Source organism: Epinephelus lanceolatus, chromosome 14 (assembly GCF_041903045.1).
Source record: "Epinephelus lanceolatus isolate andai-2023 chromosome 14, ASM4190304v1, whole genome shotgun sequence".
NCBI classification, from domain to species: Eukaryota; Metazoa; Chordata; class Actinopteri; order Perciformes; family Serranidae; genus Epinephelus; species Epinephelus lanceolatus.
The window spans coordinates 12,487,614-12,508,138 of NC_135747.1; the positions used below are offsets into that span (position 1 = coordinate 12,487,614).

At 40.3% G+C, this 20,525-nt stretch overlaps 1 protein-coding gene across 1 annotated transcript in view; it reads left to right on the top strand.

Moving 5' to 3' along the window:
• Nucleotides 1-9,626: 9,626 nt before the first annotated feature.
• The window catches only part of ube2f (ubiquitin-conjugating enzyme E2F (putative)), a 56,887-nt gene continuing 45,988 nt past the window's right edge, over nt 9,627-20,525 (top strand). The window contains exons 1-4 of the mRNA XM_033617750.2: nt 9,627-9,863; nt 12,659-12,845; nt 14,944-14,973; nt 18,567-18,632. Of these exons, the coding sequence (XP_033473641.1) occupies nt 12,731-12,845; nt 14,944-14,973; nt 18,567-18,632 (211 nt within the window). The 5' untranslated portion in view covers nt 9,627-9,863; nt 12,659-12,730. The remainder of the gene's footprint in view (nt 9,864-12,658; nt 12,846-14,943; nt 14,974-18,566; nt 18,633-20,525) is intronic.

Below are 20,525 nucleotides of genomic sequence, written 5' to 3' on the forward strand. Positions count from 1 at the left end.
TTCATAGTCATACCACGCAATTCTACTGTAAGTGTGTGTATACGATTTCTTTGGTGGAATAAATGGTATCACTGATCAAAAAGAGTGCATTTGTGGTTGTAGCAGTCACAATGTTTCGTACTATCTGTTTGATTCTTGATTCATGGAGTGCAGTGCATCATATATTGGTGCAAAAGATTGAAAGTTATGCCCAAAATTATCCAGGAATGGATCGAACATTAAACTAGAAAAACCCTGAGATGAAGGTTAAGGTAGGAGAGACTGTTCAAGTAGCTGAGGATACAGTGAACTATTTAAGAGTGCATTAGATCTATCAGGGAAGGCCATGGATCTGAAAGCTGTCACTAAAATCTGCCAAAAGACTAAATTCTTGGCAAGAAAGTCAGGGTTGCTGGATCGATCAACACTGAAGACATTAGCCAGAGCATTCGTTCAATGCAACCTTGACTGTGCTGCCATCTTCTGGTTTAATAATACAACACAGGGCATGAAAAATAACACACTGCCTAAAGCAAGTGAATCAGGGTTGTATTAAAGTTTCTGTATGCAACATTCAGAACATTAATATAGCAGCAAACCACTATTTTGCTGTGTAAAGATATAATGGAGTAATGGCGTCCTGAGCAGAGAATAAAAAGACTCCATCTCTGTGTGTGTTTTAATCTGAGTTTCTCTGTGGTTTGTTGTAGTAAGCTGGTCTGGCCGCACATGCATGTTAATGCATCTGTGTATCCCCACAGCTAGCTCATCGCTGCCGCTTTGCACTGCTCTCATACTGCGGTTATGCTGATATCAGGATGGCATCATCGCTGAAGTGCAGTGCCCCACCCTCTGCTCCCCCTGGTTAACACTGATAGCTCTGTCAAAACTGATGTCATGTTTAGCACTGTTTATGGAGTTGGCATTGTTTGCTGCTAGCCACCAGCTCAGCCATCTCCATGTTGAGAACAGCGTGAGTGTGTCCTCGGCTTCTCAGTCAGATTCACCCCTCGCTCCTCCAAAGTGCCAGCCTCTTGCCCAAATATGGTCTCTTTTGGCTCTAAAAAAACAAAACAGCCGTGACAGCCGAAATGCTGAATCTGAGGCTTCAAAACGGGAATCCACCAGGGTCCAAAGTAAGTGTGCTGGTCCTTGTGGAAGTGGATACATTTGTTTGAGTGTCATGCCCCCGCGACATGACTCGTCCCACTGTCACGATTTAATCTATTCGTTCAGATAACATCTGGAGAGTCTAGAAAAGCTGCAAAATCATCCCCAATTTATCCCCATTCAAGTTAGTGGAGGGCTAAATCACAAGGCGCCTTGGACGGCGGAAGTCTCTATTACACCTGCTCTATAGGCCCAATGATGCGGAGGCAGCGCTGATGATCCAGGTAATTTCAAACTGTGGAAATAGAGCTTTTTGTGGTTTTATGCACCACTGAGCAACTTTTACAGGAATGAAAGGGTCCTGCCTTCAACACTGTGTCGAGGTCTCTTAATGTATCCATGGAGTCCAAAAACCAATGGGTGATGTCCCAGTAGCTATGTTCACTATTTCTACAGTCTATGGAATTTTATGATTGTTGATTAAATCTTTGTAACTATCACTGAGTACCAAGCAACAACTTCAGTGTCATTGTGTCACAGGCCTGAGCGGACAAACCGTCGAATGATGCAGAGAAAGTGATGGGGTAAAATAAATGGGTAAAATCTTCAAATGCACCCCAAGATAGTTTTCATTTGAAAGGTGATTCCTCACAAACGTAAAACGAGGGGATATTCATTTGAAAACAACATGGCACCATCTGGCAAATCTGAGCCTTCCGCTCTATCTGTTGTTGCAGCTGTATAAACACAAAGTTCCACTCGGATCTCTAACAAACAGTGTGCTTTTGTCTGGAAGATTATTGATGGAAAATATTACCTTCCCATCCTGTGAAAATCTCCATGCTGGGCTTCAAGTGATGTGTTTTTATTGAACTGTTTTGAACAGTGTTCATGATATGATTCTCCCTCTATAATACAGCATACAGTTTCTGTCACAGATTTCACTTGCAGACACACGACACACACAAAACCATTGGTCATCATCCTTACAAGTTTATATAGAGTATTTTAGGTATATGTAAAATTATAAAATGGATAACTCAGGAGTCACACACAAGCCAACGTCCGCCACAAAGTCAAGCAAACTACTTTTAAGACTCATATTTGAATATACAAATACATTTGCGTACTTATTTGTATAAGTCACGAGAAACCCCTCTCCTCCTCCCACATTCAAATCAAGGAGGATTTCACTGATCAAACAGAAGTTAGTGCTCGAGATTGGGTGTTCAGTGTGTCTCAGTGTGTGCTTTTGTGTCTGACAGAGAGAGTTTACATAATTTTTCTCTGACAGAAAAACACAGACCCTGCCTCTTTGCGTCATCGATGCCAGGCTGAGATAGTGACTCACACTTCCAGTCCACTCCTGTTGTGCTTAAATATTGCAGAGTGAACTGGACTGACTTCAAACCAAACGAGCTTCTCTGTCAAACAGTGAGCATGTCTGGTGTGCCTGCTGTACAGATGTTCCCATCTCTCCATTCAGGGTGCTGTGCGTGAACACCACTGGCTGGATTAGTGCTAAAAATAAAAGCCCTACTGGACCACTATGGACATTTTCATGTCAAACAAATGTTCTAATTAAACCATATTTCAGCTCAAGAACAATGCAGAACTGTATTATACTCGTGTCATATTCTTGCACCAACAAAGCAAATATTGTATGTTTTCCATATTTTTTTTTTCACTTTTTGGACTGTACTGTACTCCATAACAAGGGGCAATAAGAGATACAAAGTGGGGGACATTCCTCCTGTGATTCAGTACATGAGTCATGTGGTGACATGAGCTTTTTTGGGCCTCTGACTCTTGGTACTTGCATACATGGCACATTACATCAGATTCCCACATGCCTGAGGACAGTGCGACAATGAATTGCCACCAACTTCTCTTTTGTGCCCCACTGCTTACACACTCTATTTCTGAATCTCTCAGATAGGAAATTTACATCTACGTAATGGAACCCTGAGGGAAAAAGGATCTTAGGAGCCACTCATCTAGCAGCTGTCCTGTAATGTGTTAGTAGTGGCTGCATATGTCTTCTTCTGACATGACAAATTGAGGCTTGGCAGATGTTAATGTTAACCACTAAGCCAAGAGACTGAGGTTCTCAAAAGCAACTGCTGCAGTAATTTAACTCAAATTTCCTTTGACTTTTGGTAACAAAGTTATTTGCATAACTTAGTGTAAAACACAGCATTATGCTGATGTTTGTTCAGCCATCATTTTGGATCTTGTGCTCTGCTTGCAAGTAAGTAATTCATTTTCTCCAGTTTATTTCAAATGGAGTAAAGCTGTCCTTGATTTTCTTAACAGCTTACAGCAACCGCAGAAGTAAAGGCAATACAGCATAAAACTGGATTTGTATTATTATGACATGTGCATTAGTCATGTTGTTGCAGAGAAGTTCTTTTTTCTCCGTTAAACTGAGTAGACACTACACTCACATCTGGGTCATGTGGTCCAGCAGGGAGAGCAAAGCCCCCTGTGTAACACTTTGTTTTTACATCATTAAGATTGCAGCCACTGGGGCTACTGTCACTGCAGTCACAGTCACAGTCTGATCTAAATGACAGCCAGATGTCACTTTCATGTACATGCAGAGTAACTGGTGGAATAACACCGATGATTTAATAAAATAGGAGTGTTGTAAGAGAAAGACTGAATTGACAGTTCAGTTCTTTGTGGGGATTATTCAAGATAGGAACAAAAACATGCTCAGCTGAGCTAGAGGTTACAAAATCCTTTGGTCCAGACCAAAATATTTCAACAAATATTGGATGGATTGCCATGACATTTTGGGCAGAGATCCATGGCGTCCAGAGGATGGCCACTGCTGACTGTGGTGACCCACTGACTTTTAATTTAGCACTATCATCTGGTTATAATTCATGATTGTCCAGTAGCTTGGTGCTATCAAATATCTGCAAAACTAAAGACATTCCCATCAGGATGATAAAGAATGACTTAAACATAAATAAATTAATACATAACTAATTAAATGAATGAATAAATATATAAGTCTTGCTCAGTTCATGGACTGTACACTGTGATGATGCCAGACATTTTTAAATCTTGGCTTGAGGAAAGTTTTACAAACATACAAATACAAAGAGTCATAATTGACACTTTTAACAATTTGAGGTTCCCTGTCAACAATTTTACAGGTTTACAATGGTGACCCCTGGGGGAAATGCTTTTGGGGCTGCAGAGGATTTTTTTTTTGCTGCAATACCACAAGTGACCAGTGGGAAAAAATTAAAAGCAAGGATGAACTGTGTTCATGAGGGCCTGGAAAATTTACTTGCTTCTGTCTGGCTGACCAAATTGTCAGCTTTAGACTAAGGCTAGGACCTCCTACTTCATTAACATACAGACACATAAACACAAAATACAGAAATGTAGGTGTACAGAAATGAACCAGTAAATCTGAGATATGTATTTCGGTCTTGTTTATCAACTTTAATTCATTTATTTATGCATTTATCTATTTATTTTCATATTTATTTTAGCATTTACTTATTTGTTTCTGTATTCATTAATCTATTCCTGTATTTTTGAAATAAATTCATATATTCCATTCCATATTTAGGTATCTATTCCTGTATTTATTAATACATTTATTTGATTTATTTAAGTGATTTTTCATCCTCTACAATGTTTTAGAGTTAGTCCTTGGACAGTATATTTTGCACAACCTGTTCCATCAGTGAAATAAGCTCAGTGGCTGAATCTCAGTCATGAACAGGAGGTGACACCAGTTGATTGCCCTAAAGACAGCCCAATCGCAGCACAGCAGCTGGAGACAAATCAGAATATTTTTGCATCCGGCATGCAAACAGCAGATGTTTATTTACTTGAACATTTTCCAAGTCACTGTTGTTCTGCAGACATCAAAGTTGAAGGCTAATTTAACATTTCAGTTTTCAAAAGCTGTCCAGAAAGATAAACAGAAGTCTGAAATTCCTTAAGGTGCATCCTCCGTCACTTAATTACACCCTTTGGGAAGAGAAGCACGACAAACTTCTCTTATCCTCCTCTTTATGCTGTTGTTGAGCTGGAAGACCCAGAAGTGACAGAAATATATTTTTTCAAAGTGAATGCCTTCATCTTCACTATTGGATTTTCTCCTTAATGGGTCATTTAAGGAGAGGGTGGAAAGCTTCATTTGTTGGTATCTTCAGGATGTTCAGAAAAGTGTCTTCCCAGTGTAGCATTCTTGATCCCGTCTGGATTTCTGACCTTCTTTTCTTTATCTCTTTCTCCTGACGAGGCTTCGCCTTTCCTCAATTAAAGGGACAGTTCACCCCAAAGTCAAAAACACATATTTTTCCTCTTTTGTAGTACTATTTATTAGTCTAGATTGTTTTGGTTTGAGTTACTGAGCATTGGAGGTATTGGCTGTAGAGATGTCTGCCCCTTCTCTTGAATATACCAAAAAAATACATTTGAAAAACTCAACAGCCGTTTTTTTTTCTTCAGAAATCATGACCCAGTTACTTAAGACAATCCACAGACCTTGTTGTAAGCAGTTTCACGAAACTATTCTTTTTCAAGCCTACCAAACAACACCCTATGACACCGCGCAGAACAAAGCATGCACTGACTGCTCGCTTACAACAAGGTCTGTGGATTACTTTGAGTACCTGGGTTATGATTTCTGGAGACTCAGTCTCACTTGGTCAGGGGCCCTTGGCGTAAGACATCAATGCACCATAGTATACTTTAGTATGTAACGCACTGTATGGCGGCATTTTTTGATGCTTTGAGCAATTGCCATATAAAAACCCAGAAAGTCACATGTGATATGCAATAAGGGAGGTGGATGGGTCAAACAAACTCAGGACTTTTACCCTGTTCGTGTCCTATGTGAAACCAAAAGTCAGTCGAATTGATTTTAATAAATGTGGTGTGCTAGCATGTGTAGCAAACTGCTAGTGACATATGCCACATGACGTTAAAATTACATTAGTAACAAACCTTAAGTATTACGGTTTGTAAGTATTAAAGCTAACCATGTGGTTTTCTTTCCTAAACCTAAAAATTAAGCGTTTTACCTACATTCGTAATATATTTTGAAAAGAGACTGTATGCATTCATGTACATTTCCTGTGAAAACTGCAGTTTATTTTGAAGACACAATCATTTAAAGCTATAGTGCGTAACTTCTGTTGCCTCCCAGTGGATAATGCGTTATTACAACTAATAAGCCGGCGGCACTTCCATGTACACAGAGTAACACTCGCCACACACTGTGTACACAGAGTAACACTGGCCAGTCGCCACACACCATGTACACAGAGTAACACTGGCCAGTCGCCACACACCATTTACACAGTGTAACACTGGCCAGTCGCCACACACCGTGTAAACAGAGCAACACTCGCTACACACCGTGTACACAACGCTACACAACGTGGCGAACACCAGGCTGCTAACATTACATTACGTTCATAGCACCATTTCCAAGAAAATAATAAAGTACTAGGTCCAATACATGTAACAGCAACACATACTACTCATAATATAATTATAAACCAAGTCACTTACTTATCCAACAGCAGCAAGGTAACATCCGTGTCTGCCCTCAGCCCAGTTTCTTCCTTCAGGGCTCTCCACTGAGGAAAAGCGACGCCAATACAAATCCTTGTTTGCCTTCTCCGTCGGTCACTTTCCTTCTTTGCTAATAGACCTTCAGCCGAACGTCCAGGCTTTTTCTTTGTGGTAGGATCCACTTCTGAACCGTGTCTCGGCCGCTTCTCCGCCATGTTAGTTTCACTTTCTACCTGCATTCTACCTCTTGCTGTTACACTCTCCACTCATCCTCCCCCTCCCTTCTTGTTGTGAGGAAGCATTTCCTGTGCGCCAGCGCGGGAATGTCGCCGGTCTACACGCATACTAAAAATGATATATATTGAAAAATACCGCGAGATGTTAGGAGCCGATCGGCTTAATCAGCATTGTGTCATCTCCTCTAGTAGTGGCTTGGGTGAAACGGACATTTACGGACCTGTAAAAGTTACGTACTATAGCTTTAACGAGCTTGAATTGACACACTTTCCTTTTGCGTCCAAAACTGACATGGTAGGGGTATCCAGCACATCATATTTTGATTTGTAGGGCAATTGACTAAGTGTCAGTATTTGACTAGTTGGGTAAGAAAGTGTTGTTTCTGGAAGGAGACATTGCTGTTGAGTTTTTCAAATGTATTTTTTTGGTGCTTTGATCATCACAAGCCAAGTGCCATCTAGTTCCATTATATTCAAGAGAAGGCAGACATCTCTACAGCTGATTTCTCGAACACTCTGCAACTCACGCCAAAACAATCTAGACTTATGAATAGCACCACAGGTAAGACAAAAAATATGCATTTTTGATTTTGGGGTGAACTGTCCCTCTAATGCTGATTTTAATCTTTTCATTGTTTGGATGTTAATCTGTATGTTTTTCAATTTTCAGCTGATTCAAATTTTAGTTTAAGAGTTTATCTGGCTTTTGTCTTTAATTTTATCACAACTCTACAACATAGTAATACGACTCCCATAAATACAATACAGATGTATGCTTTGTCCTCAGTTGGAATTCACAGAATAACAAAAGCAATGTGTTAAGCACACCATGTGAAGAGGAGTGAGTGAACATAACATTGTCCAAGGGGCAAATCCTTTGGCGTATGAGCATCACTGAAAGCCTGATGGCCAACACCTGTCTAAACACATGTAGATGAAATACAATAATCATCCGCTCCAAGATTAATAGACCCTTCTCTTTAAAAACCTTCATCTACCCAGGCAGGTCAGTCAAGTGCATGTTCTTGTTTACAGTGACAGCCCTCATGCCCCTGGGTCCCTAACAACAGGCTGAGTGAATCATAGTTTTGTCCAAATACTTTAGGATGAATTGGGTTTGCCCCAAGAAGTGTGTGTGTGAGCTGTTCTGTCAAACAGTGAGTATAACTTTTCCATTTGCAAATAGTGCTCTTTTCAAGGCACGTGTGTGTGTGTATGTGTTCCCAGGACAAGCAGATAGGAGGTTTCAGCACGTGGATGCTTCTTCTTAAGAAGCCTATAGAGCTTTTCTTTCTTTCTTTCTTTCTTTCTTTCTTTCTTTTTAATTGGCAAAAAAAGCTTCACAATTGCTGCCTGGTCAGATTGATCATCTTGAACTCTAGTCAGCACTAGGTGACAGAATAGCACACTTACGGGGAGTAGGACAATAATAGCATGAACACTGCTGTTTATTCTGCAAACATTTTTTAAGGTTTGAAGGCAAGTGGATGAATCTATCCTGGGTTATGTGCTAATATTAAGTACTGGGATTTCTTTGTCTTTTTGTTTTTGCTCCCATTTTCCACAGGTTTAAGTTAAAGATCACAGACTTTAATCATGCACTCAGCAGATATATTTCTCTCAAATATTGTTCACAAAGTTTTTAAAATCCCTGTTAGTGAACGCTTCTCCTTCTCCAAGATAATCCATCCTGATGGGCATGGCACAACAAGAGGCTATTTAAACAGCATCATTACTACACAGGTGTACCCTGGGATGTTCACAATAAAAAGCCACTCTACTATGTGCGGTTTGATCACACACACACAATGCCACAAGTTTTAAGCAAGCGTGGCATTGGCATGCTGACTGCAGGAATGTCCACCGGAGCTGTTGTTGTGAGGTGAATGTTCATTTCACTACCATAAGATGTCTTTAATGTTGTTTCAGTGAATTTGGCAGTACATCCAACCAGCTTTGTTTGGTTACTATGACAAACTGCTGTCACATCAAGATCCTGGTGAGAACATTGAGCATCCAGATGAGTGTCCCTGAGGTAATGTCTGATGGTGTGTGCAGAAATTCTCGGGTTGTGCAAACCAATTATTGCATCAGCTGTCCAGGTGGCTGGTCTCAGATGATCCTGCAGGTGAAGATGGTGGATGTGGAGGTCCTGAACTGGTGTGGTGTAGGCTGGTTGAAAGTCCTGCTTAGGGAGACGGCTTATGGTGGTGAAGTGAACATTCAGTTCACAGGCAAGAGCTCTGGTGGAGATTCCTGCAGTCAGCATACAAATGGCATGGTACCTTAAAACTTGTGACGTCTGTGGCATTTTGTTGTCACTGCACATTTTAGAGTGGACTTTAATTGTGAGCATCCTGAGGCACACCTGTGTGGTAATGATTATGTTTAATGAGCAGCTTGATAAGCCACACCTTTTAGGTGGATGGATTATCTTGGAGAAGGAGAAGTGCTCATTAAGACAGACTGTATTACATTTGTAACTAAAATTTGACATATAGCCATCTATTGCATAAAAAAGTATTAGATCTTTAACTTAAACCTGTAAAAAATGGGGACAAAACAAAAGTGTTGCATTTAAAGCTTTGTTCAGTATACTTATATTGATGTATGCAACGGCACGACAGTCAAACATATTCATTCAACAGTAGCAGGTTTAGTTATTGTATAATAATTGTCATACCTGAAACAACAAGGATTCGTCTTCTGCTCTGCGGAACTGTTTATCTGCCGCCGTGTCTACACGGACAACAATAACGAACGGCATTCGCTGCGCTTCCGTTGCCCATGACACCGGAGCGAAGTTCTGACAGCTGATTCTCCAATCAGTTTATATCCACTCGGAGCTCCCAAATAATCACTTTTGAAGTTATTTACAGTCGGACGTGCCTCCTTTCACCTCCGGTTGGAGTTGCAGACAGCGCCTTGAACAGAGGAGGGCGGCTGATTATGGTGTAGCAAGGAGCGCTAGCCCTGAGACAGCAGGTAAAAACGCTCAGTTAACACACAAGCTAACACTAGCTAGCACACATACTTCATTAATAACTGGCGGCCGTCTTCATTAACTGAAACAAGTGTCATATCTCCGTGCTCTCGCCCCCATGTGAGAGTAAAAAGCCTGAGCTGAGACCGGTTTTAAGCTTGGACGTTGTGCCTAGCTAGCTGTGATTAGCGGTGTTAGCGGTTTGTTATTACGATTATTAGCGAGCGAAAAGTACAGTGACGAGGCGGTAACTGAACTTCTAAAAGTATTTACACCAGCATTAATTATGCTTTCATGTCCTCAAGAGGTCTGGTTTTAAGCGATGCGCACTTGCCTGTGTTTTAGTATCATAAGAAGTTAGCTGGAGTTCTTTAGTTGTTGTCGACAGTGAGTTACAGGGGACATTTTGAAATTAAAGACAGGCTACATTCTGTTTTACTAAAGAGAACTTACTCTGTTTGCCACCAGTGTATGGTTTTACGTGGCTGTTGTACATACGCTTATTATACTGTGAAAAGGATGGGTGTCTTTGCGGTAGATCCAGAGGAATTCGGTGTGATTGCACAACATGAGGGAAAAACTGTCAGATTTTTTCATCAGTGTTTGCGTGCTTATCTTCTAGCTAGTTGTAACAACCTGTGTGCGTCTATGTACCTTCTCTGCCAGCTTAGTTATCTGCTTGTGCTGCAAGGTCCTGTCCCCCTGCAGCTGTTTGACTAACATCCAGGTACTCTGTGTGTCAGTGGGCAACACCAGGGTGCAGTGACTGACAGCTGAGGCAGGTGGGCATTGACTTAGACTCAGTGACACACATTTTCTGGGCTCGCTGATACCTGATAGCTTCACCCTCTGCAACTGCTGCTCCCTGGATGAGTTCACCCGGTGCTCAGAGTGGACACACGGAGTGCAGAGATGCCAGCGTAGTGCTCTATTAAGACCTCTCCACCACCTGCAGTTATGTACAAGAGCTTAAAACAACAGAGGGGACCAGTGGGATCAGCTGGGTTATATAACATTTAGTGAGTGATGGAAGCAGGTTATCAAGGGGGTTGTTGATCCATACAGATGTGGCTGCACCAGGCAAGGTGATTGCAGATGTCTTTGAAAGGTTGAATTGTCTTTAAAGTAGCTCTTTATAGTTATTTATTGGTGGTAGTCTGCATACTGTTAAATTTAAAGTCGGGTTTCTTACCATGAGCTGTACTGAATTCTGGAATATGTGCAGAATAACACATTACTTTCTAATTTAAAATATTTCTTAGATAATTTGATATTCAGGCTAATGCATAACATATTATGTTTGCCAGACTTAAGCTGCCGTTTCCTAATTGGAATACATGAATTCATTACAGATTTGTTATTTTTACAAATGCACAAGAAACATTTCCAGGAAACAAGTAAACAACAGCAAAGCAGAGGCAGAAACCCACTCAGGCGAGTGTTGCCTGGCATCGATAGTTACGGTAAGACATGTATAAGACATGTTTACAAAGAGGAAATGCTTTCATCTCTAAGTTGTATTGATCTCATACCATAGATGGTTGCTTCCTGCTGCAGCATTGATAGGAACATTGGCAGATGCATGACTTTTTTGACTTTGTACTCTACAGCTATAGTGAGTCTGTTGATTATCATTTAGCAATTACAATATGCTGTTCATACTATGAGAGGATTTGTGGTACTTCTCTCTGTAGGCTCTCATCTGTCTTGCACAATCACTTTTCTGAGATGATTGGAAATAAGAGAGTGTCAAAGATAAGATGAGTTTCTGTTCCCCTCTTGCATACAACAGCCCCATACAGGAAAGTGAATAACCACTACTGTAAACCACAGCAGTTAGGGTGTGGCGGTTTTTGGCATCTTTCAGCAGTGGTGAAGTGTTCATATGATGACTATGCTTATTTGTCTCTCAATAGAAAGTCTAACAAAAGCACAGTAAGCTTAAATTGATCATGAATGTAAGGAGCAGGTGGGCAGAATTCAAACCCATTAGCTTTTACTGCAAAGATAAAGACAAGAGAATAGGCTTCTGTATAAAGGAAAGGCTGTCTTATTAATTACCTCCTGTAGATAGTCTCTTATAACAAGACTGTAACTCAACACTTACATTATTAGAGTCGTGGCCCCACATGTCTCTCCTCAACAGGGAATCCAATTCCAATTGGCTGCTCTAATCGATGTCAAGCACTTCATTAATCTACCGTAATTCAATGGTGTCGTAGTTGTGAGTTAATTGCTGCAGCAAGAATAGGAAGGAGTTGACTTAAACCTCATCATTTCCACATGTCTCACCCATTAAACACTTACCAATTCAGTCCTTTTTATGTTTTTGCCTTGAGACCCACACTGACGATAGCCTGACTATGCGTGGGTTGAAAATCTTTTATGGCAAAACTTGGATGTAGTATTACTAGCATGATGGGAAAAGATTAATCAATTCTCAGCAGAACTGAGCTTGCGCTTTGGATGTAATTTACCTTGAAAGACATTTCCTTATATTATCTGTATCTTTTATATGTGCGGTGTCATGTTGGGCTGGAGCCTGTTCTGGCACATTGGGCTGGAGGCGGCCTGAACAGGTCATCAGGCTATCACAGGACTGACATTACTAGGCAGAGTACAAGCATTCACATTTTCAATTGTGAGCGGTTAAAGTTGCGACTTCACCTTGTGCGCGTGTCTTTGGACTGTGAGCGGAAACCCAGCCATTTTTAAAAATGATCAAACATTTTGTGCTTCCTTTTTCTCTGTTCTGCAATGATTCATTTTTGCTTTATGGTCTGCGTTTGATTTTCAGGCTTTTGAGCAGCAGTGCAGTGCGGCAGAGTGCAGCGTGGGGCAGACTGAGGCAGATCACAACAGCTTAGCCATGCTTACGTTGGCCAATAAGCTGAAGAGGGATGATGGAGGAAAGACGGGCCGTGCCTCTGGAGCCTCCGACTCCACCCATAGGGTCTCCATCAGGGACCGCCTCCTTACCAAAGGTATCTGAGTCATTGTCCACTTTATCCATTGTGTATTTCTTCAGTTCAGATTCTTTTTTTTTCTTTACAGAAGCAAAACAAACCAGGCAGCTAAATACTTAAAGACTATAGTTTATTTCAATAGAGAAACATAAAATTGTTCATGTTCTTTTTCCTCCGTGGATGTTTTGGCTTCTCCTTTTACTTCTTTTTCTCTGTTTCTACCTCCCTCTCTTCATTCCTCTTTACTCTCTGTCGGTGTTTTTCTTCTTGCTCCTTGGTTTTTTATTTATAGGTACCTATCGCCACCTTGAGATGCAGCTTCCAGACACCTGCCTCCTCTCCCCCTATTTAAATTTCAAACAGTTGTCCTTCTCAGTTTTGTCACTCCGTTTACATTTGTCTCATTCTCACCACTTGCGCCTGACACCATTTTCCATCATGTTTTCACCTCTCTGGGTTCTCACCGGTCTCTGCTTTAGTCCGTATATTTACTTAAAGGTATCATTTTACCTGAATACTGTAACCAGTGAAATTAAGATTAAAGTTTGATGTAACTGTTTTATAGTAAGTTGAACTGCCCAAAAACTGGAATGAAGGGGAATGTCACTTTGATTGAATTTTCACAAGTGCTTTTTCAAGTGCTTGGCTGTGCAAACCTCTTCATAAAACATCATATACTCCTAAATTTCAAAAGCTCATATAAGTAATTAGTTAATGCTTCATGCATCTGGTTTATAAGAACATTGCATTATTTATAATTAGAGTTGATTCAACAATGGTTTGTCCACTGCTGGTCCAATGTCATTTACAGTTCTTTATAAATGTGAGTGAACAGAATCCTACAAGCACCTGTCAGTGTAATGCCCTTCAGTACAACATCAGAGTCTCTTGGATTGCTGTTGCCTTGTGGAAGTCCTTTTTTTCCCAGGGGTGATAATACAAGGTCAAGTCCAGTTCTGAGGCAGGAAACTGCTTAAATGAGCTGGCCTGGGACCAGCGCTTCATAACGCTCAAACTGAAGTTTACAAGTTTGCTGTAACACACAGATGTTTGAGTAAAACATTGTCCATTTTGTGAAAGCAAACAGAAACCTGCTCCCTGAGGAGATCTTATTATTACCCATCTTTTCTGCTCTTGCCAGGAAAGCGTGATTGCTTCATTATCTCAGTCTGTTACACAAATCAAATCGTACTGATCATTACTTTTCAGAGAACATCAGTGGCCATGTAAAATAGCTAAATGTGGACAAATAATGCCGTGCTTGTTGAATAAACCATCTACTACTTGGGGCATAAAGACACATACTACAGCAGCTGATGTCGCTGTCAACCAGAAGGGAGGACTCTTAGTGTTGATAATTTTTGGATGATCTTAGGGCAGGGATTTTACAAATATGAATAGGTCCCTCACATTTGGCACAAGTAGGCTATGGAGAAAAGTACTTGTTTTGATAAAAGGCGGTTGTTGGGCTCATTGAGCAAAACAGCAACTTCCTGCCAGCTCCAAGAGAGCTGTTAAATAGCTGACTTTATACTCTGACCTCCAAAGTGAAAGAAATACTGAGTTTGATTGAAGTGGCTATTTATTACACTCTGCACTTGTCAAAGAATATGTTTATATAAATGACAATGGAAAATTTTCAGCACGACATGTGAGAACAACAACATAGACAAAGTATTTTCCCCCCCTTGCCTCTTTGTGTTGAAGTGTTAAACCTGCTGACACAAATAAGCAGTGATTAGAGTCTCAGAGATGTAAAAACAAAACAGAAAACCTGTGAGCTTTTAAAAATCCAACTAGACTTAACCCAGAGGCAACACTAGCGAAACATTCCTCTGCTCTTTACATGTCTTTCTGTTGCTTTGCTTCTCTCCATCTCTTTTTTCCTCCTCCCTTTTGTTACCTGCTGATCGAGTTATTCTACTTTTTGTCTCTGCTACATTGTTTGTATGCATTTTACAACTTGCATATTAGGCGTTATGTTTTATGCAGAGCAACTTTCTTGACTGACTCATATAAAAAGTGTGAGTGTGACAGTGTCAGCTCTCTGTGTAAGGTTCTCACTTCTGTCAGTGTGTGTGTCACTTATACGTTATTCTTTTTTCTCTCTTCACAGAAGTTGCAGAACTTGAAGCCAATCTCCCTAGTAAGTATGCGTACACTTCCATACACACTGATCTCATTCAGTGAGTTCAGTCATACTCATTCTCTGAGATCATTGCACTTTGCATTCCTCTTTATGTTTACATTAGCGTTTCATCAGCCCCACATTTTCTCCGAGTCAATACATGTGCAAGTGAATAACTCAGTTAATACACCATGAATTCTTATAGTGTTCTCCAGGTTCTTACAATTTCTCAACTAAAGTAAAAACAGTCTTTTTCTTTTTGCTACAACATGGAGGAATGTTGCTTAAGAAGGACAAGGCGTGCTTGATGTATTGTTCCAAGCTTGCCAAGTATTTGTCACTATATTTTTGTGGTATTAGGACAGTTTTACAGATGTTTGAATAGAAGCAGAAAACAAAGCCAAGCCTATAGACAAGCTCCACGTTGTGATCTTTGCCAGGTGCCTTGATTATTTTTGGTGTAGGTAATTTGTGACAATACTTTAAACTGTGTTGCAGAGCCAAAATGCTGCTTAGATGGAGTCTGATTATTTTTTCATAGTAAATTTGGTAAATGTGTCTTATTTACAGTAAATACCTTTTGATAGAGTAGGCCTTGCAATTCTTTGTAATTATGCACCTCAAAAATATTTGTTAACAGCTAGCTAGTCTAAACTACTGCCATTTCATCAAGGCCTAACAAAATTATTTAGATTTTGATTTTTAGCCAGATCGCCCAGCTCTTCTACATAAGTGTTTACTGTATTAAGCTGGAAATGAGCCATGCTCTTAAGTATAAACACATGCACTTTGAGCCTTGGATGGATTACATGCTTGTTATACTTCTGGCCTCAGGATTTATTTGTTCAAACAGACCTCACCCCCAACTGCTCTTTAGTTCTGGCTTTTATTTGAACATTTACATTATTGTTTGTCAGATCTTCATTACCCAGTTATCTGGTTATTGTTATGCATGAGTGCTGAATTAATTATGATTGTTTTGGCTGTTGCCTGTTGTTGTTTGCGGTCTGATGAGTTTGCCGTCACGGCTGAGGACCATGGAAGCCTGAGAAACAGTATTGACAAGAAAGTAAGAAAGCTGACCGGTTGCTGGGGAATAGGTTGTTATACATCTGCTATATAAGAACAATAATAAATCAGCTGTGTTTATCTACACAGTATGGGTGAAAAAATACGATAAGCTCATAGATTGTATTTATATTTAGTTTCTGGGGGGATGCACTTTCATGCATGAATCTACGCAATAGCCTGTATGTTTGCTGCATACTGGTGGCTGCTCTACACTTTTCTGTGTATGAGAGATACTGCTGATACTCAGAAATACACTCCAGACAAATAATCTCAGTAGTTCTGGGGTTGCTGGCCTACACCCTTAGGGAACTAAGGTGAAAAACTGGAGTGAAAAACACTGCACCGTTTAAGAAACCATACAGTTCTCATGACTATTACGCTCATCCGATCCGTGCTTTATTACAAACAACAATGATGAAAAATGGTTTTCATGAGACTTAAACACCGTGCTCCATGGAAACCTGCCTTTGCGCCGTGGATCTGGACATCCTGTATGGCACGTATAGATTATCCCTTACGGGCAGACAAGAACTCAGGGAAATGTAGGAGGGGATCTGAACGAGTAGTAGTGTTGTCAAAACACCATAAAGAACACAATTAGCCTCATGGAAGAACCACTCATATGAAGAGGTTGTTCTTAAAGATATACTAGGCAGGATTTTCCTGAAAAACAATTTATGGATTCGTGACAAATGTCATCCCTGTCCATCATCATTTATGACCTACTATAAATTTATCTGTTTATCTGTAGAGCCTCTGCCTGCATTTTCTTATTGTTCCTCTACAGTGGCAATAGCTGTGGCTGGAGCTATTATTTTTTCAGGTTGTCTGTCCATCCGTCTGATCGTCCATCCCATTCTCGTGAACACAATACCTGAAGAATGCCTTGAGCGAATTTCTTTAAAGTTGGTGCAAATGTCCACTTCACTCAATGATAAACTTATTAGAATTTTATTGGTCAAGGTAAAGGTCTCTTTGACCTTCCATCTTTCTCACTCTCGTGAACACAATATCTCAAGGAGGCCTTGATGGAATTTTTTTCATTATTTGGCACAAACATCCACTTTGACTGAACAATTAACTTCTTAGAATTGGTTGGTCAAAGGTCAAGGTGACATCATAATATCTCAGGAACAGAAGGGGAGACATTTGGTCAGATACTGAATCGGTGACACTAATCTTGGGTGTCCACCTTGAAACTGTGCTGATTGTATAGGTCTTCTGTGCAGCCGGACGAAATGTATGTGAAGCATTCATGTTTTCACAGACAGGGCTGTAAACTTTAACTTACACTTGACTGGTTTGCGAAGGCATACAACCGTAAGGTGGTAATTCTAGTTTTCCTCTTATCTTGCTGTGCGTGCAGGTGAGTTTTGGATTTAATAAAAAGGTAGCAAATATGTGCCAGACCGTGAGCAGCACTCATCCAAGAGGAAGCTACAAAAGTCGCAGATGTAGCACTGAAAAACAAAAACGCAAATATAGCCAGGCCAAATGCCTGTTCCAAAATGAGAGCGATTCTGGGGTTGGCTTTCATTTTCACTGGCGGTACAAACAGTAACTGACAAGTAGCATGTACAAGCAGTTTGAGAGAATTTGTGGCATTCACCATTGTCCTCATATTAAGGTTTTTCTCTCAAGTGTGAAAACAGTGTACAAGTGGTACAGACCTACTGCACGAGTCATGTACACAAAGCGTTTTTTCACTGCAGGAAAAATCGTACGTGATGATATGTGTTAAGAATGAACTTGTAGTTCAAGCATTTATTATCATTATTATCATTATCATTATCATTATCATTATCATCCTTCCAAACATTACCACACACAGACTTGTACACATATCCTAAACACACATTTTGTACTGTTGTATAATGTTATTTGATATGTCTGATGATTGTTGGGGCATGTGATGCTCTACAAATTTCAAGCCAAGTTTGCGTAAATGATTTATGAGCTTGGTGGGAAAAGTTTGAAAAAGACAAATTAATTTTCAGATGTGATAAGATGATCAGTTGTTTGTCAAGTGCTGTATTTTACGCGCAGCCCCTAGTGGATGATCTGCTCTGCCTGACTAAAAGGTAGTTGAAGTGCATTTCATTCAATGTTTCCTTTACATCCATTACAGTCATTACCACTAACAAGAAGTCTAACAATATGTGTCATTAAGAGCCTTGTGTATCTTGAGGCAGGTTTTACACAGAGTAAAAGAGGGAAAGTTATTCAGTGAAAAGAGCTGATTTGATTTCATGTTTGATATAAAACTTCTTACGCATAAACATATTTAAAAGACTTTCTCATATGTCAACTGTCATACGCGCAGTACATGGCCTTGAACACCAGGGGGGAATGTGGTGCCACAGGGAGTCCCGAGGCATAAATCCTGCAGTCTGTGTGGACAGAATGAACACACTGTAGCTCAGGAGGGATTTGATAAAAAAATGATATATAATATTGATGTAAATGCCATTATTTTGTACAAATGCAAGTAATATGACTTTAATAACTAATAACCTTCCCCTCCGTTTGTTGTTGTTCAGGTACATGCAAAGCCAATTTCCCAGATGAGGACAAGCTGCATCATTTTCAGCTGGCAGTGTCTCCTGGTAAGAGAATAATCATTGATCTCAGTAACCTTGTCTGTTCTTACACCAATAACTGCTTGAATAATTTCACAATTGCTTGGGATGCAGAAACAGTTAGACACAACTAGTTTCATTTTGACTTCCACCCTTGCCAATTATGTATACACTTATTACAGCAGTGCTGTTGCTTAGTTATTATTTTAGTGGCTTCTGAGTTTAATGTTGTTTTGTAATTAAACATGTTTTAAGTGAGACTCAGTCAAATTCAGTATCTGAAATAAAAAGCAAGCACTGATCAGATTTGCCGGTGTAGTGTAAGAGATTCAGTTTGGATTGTGATATTATTAACCCCTTATTAAAGCCCCACAAAATGCAGGATACAACAGGTAGAAATGCCCACCAAATACACCCAGAATCCTTTAAGTGAGTGGGCAAACCTAGCAGGGAACCTGAACCAGGATAGTGAAAATAAAAAGAATAAAAAACCTTGTAATGTACATATGTAACAACAACCTCCCCCTTTTTTTTAGCTGTGTCATTGTACACAGAGCAATGCGGGAGTCACAGCATGGCAGGCTGTTAACTTTACAAACCAAGTCTTGTTTTGAAAATGACCTAACCACAAAACCAACTGTGATGGAAGTTGAGAAGACTAATATAAACGGAGGGCAGCACAGGGCAGTGTAGCTCCAGCGCTGACTGTCAATGAAGTTGGCTAAACTTCTTTTGAACCTGTCACTAGTACAACCTCCTCTACTGCTGTCCAGTGTGATTAACTTTTCAGCTGATACTGCTTTCAGCAGCCATGTCGGAGAGATGCTCCTTGGTGTGCTCGGATTTTATATCTCAACTATGACCATTATGACACTTTTACTTTCTCTGACAGATTGTAGATTTGATGTTTGCACATCAGATGATCAACAAAGACATTAAAACGTGGGTCTCACAGGTATAACATGAGACTAATGTAGGCAGATGTAAGAGTTTTGAGTGTGGGGCTGCAGCTCTGCAGGTTAGCAGAACTGGCACCAACTGGCCAGAGGAGTGAAAATAGATGGCTCATATTTATAGGTAGGGTCAACTGAAAACATCAGTAATGATGTTAAGTCTTTATGTGGCAAATAATATTCATAGATAAAGCATGAACCACAAGCACATGACAAGTTGAATCTGAGTCGAGTCTGAAAGTCCTATTGCGGTGACATCCCTAATAACAAATGTGAAAATTGGGACTACAAATTGTCATCCTGATGAGACACGCTCAGATTTTGTACCATCTTACTTCCAGACAATATGCGGGGTTTGAGTGTGCAGGTTGTGGGGGAGTATGTTGTGTATGATGAAGTGGGAGACTGCAAATCTTAGCAAGTCTATGTGTGTCTTTAGGTATTCCCCTTGAAATGGCACCCCCAGTCTTCTCTGTATTTCGGTATTACCGCAGCGATGTCATTATTCCACAAGTCCAATCTGCTTGCTCAGCAGTGTTCCAAGCAAAATTGGCTACCTGTCGAATATGTACAAACCGAGCACACTGGTGTGGGATTACCCAAGTCTCTGGAGGCTCTCTCTTACCTCTCACTTCCTGCTCCGTATTTGTCTTACACTTTCTATCTGTCCTCTTCACCGTCACCTTTTCATTTCAAGGAGAACGCATGCCAGAGACCGAGAGAAACATAGCTTTGCGTATGAGTGTGAGTCATAGAAAGTGAAGGACACATAATTGAGGATAATGAAACATGGAGCGAATATTTTCAAACGACAGATTGAAATTCAGACCTCTGACACATGTTGGGAAAATTGTGCAGAATTGTTGGCTAATCTGAAATGATCAAAAAAAAAAGGATAACTGGTTCATTAAAACTTGGATCCTATTTTCCATCAGTTTCTATCAGTTTTTATAACACTGTGCACAGC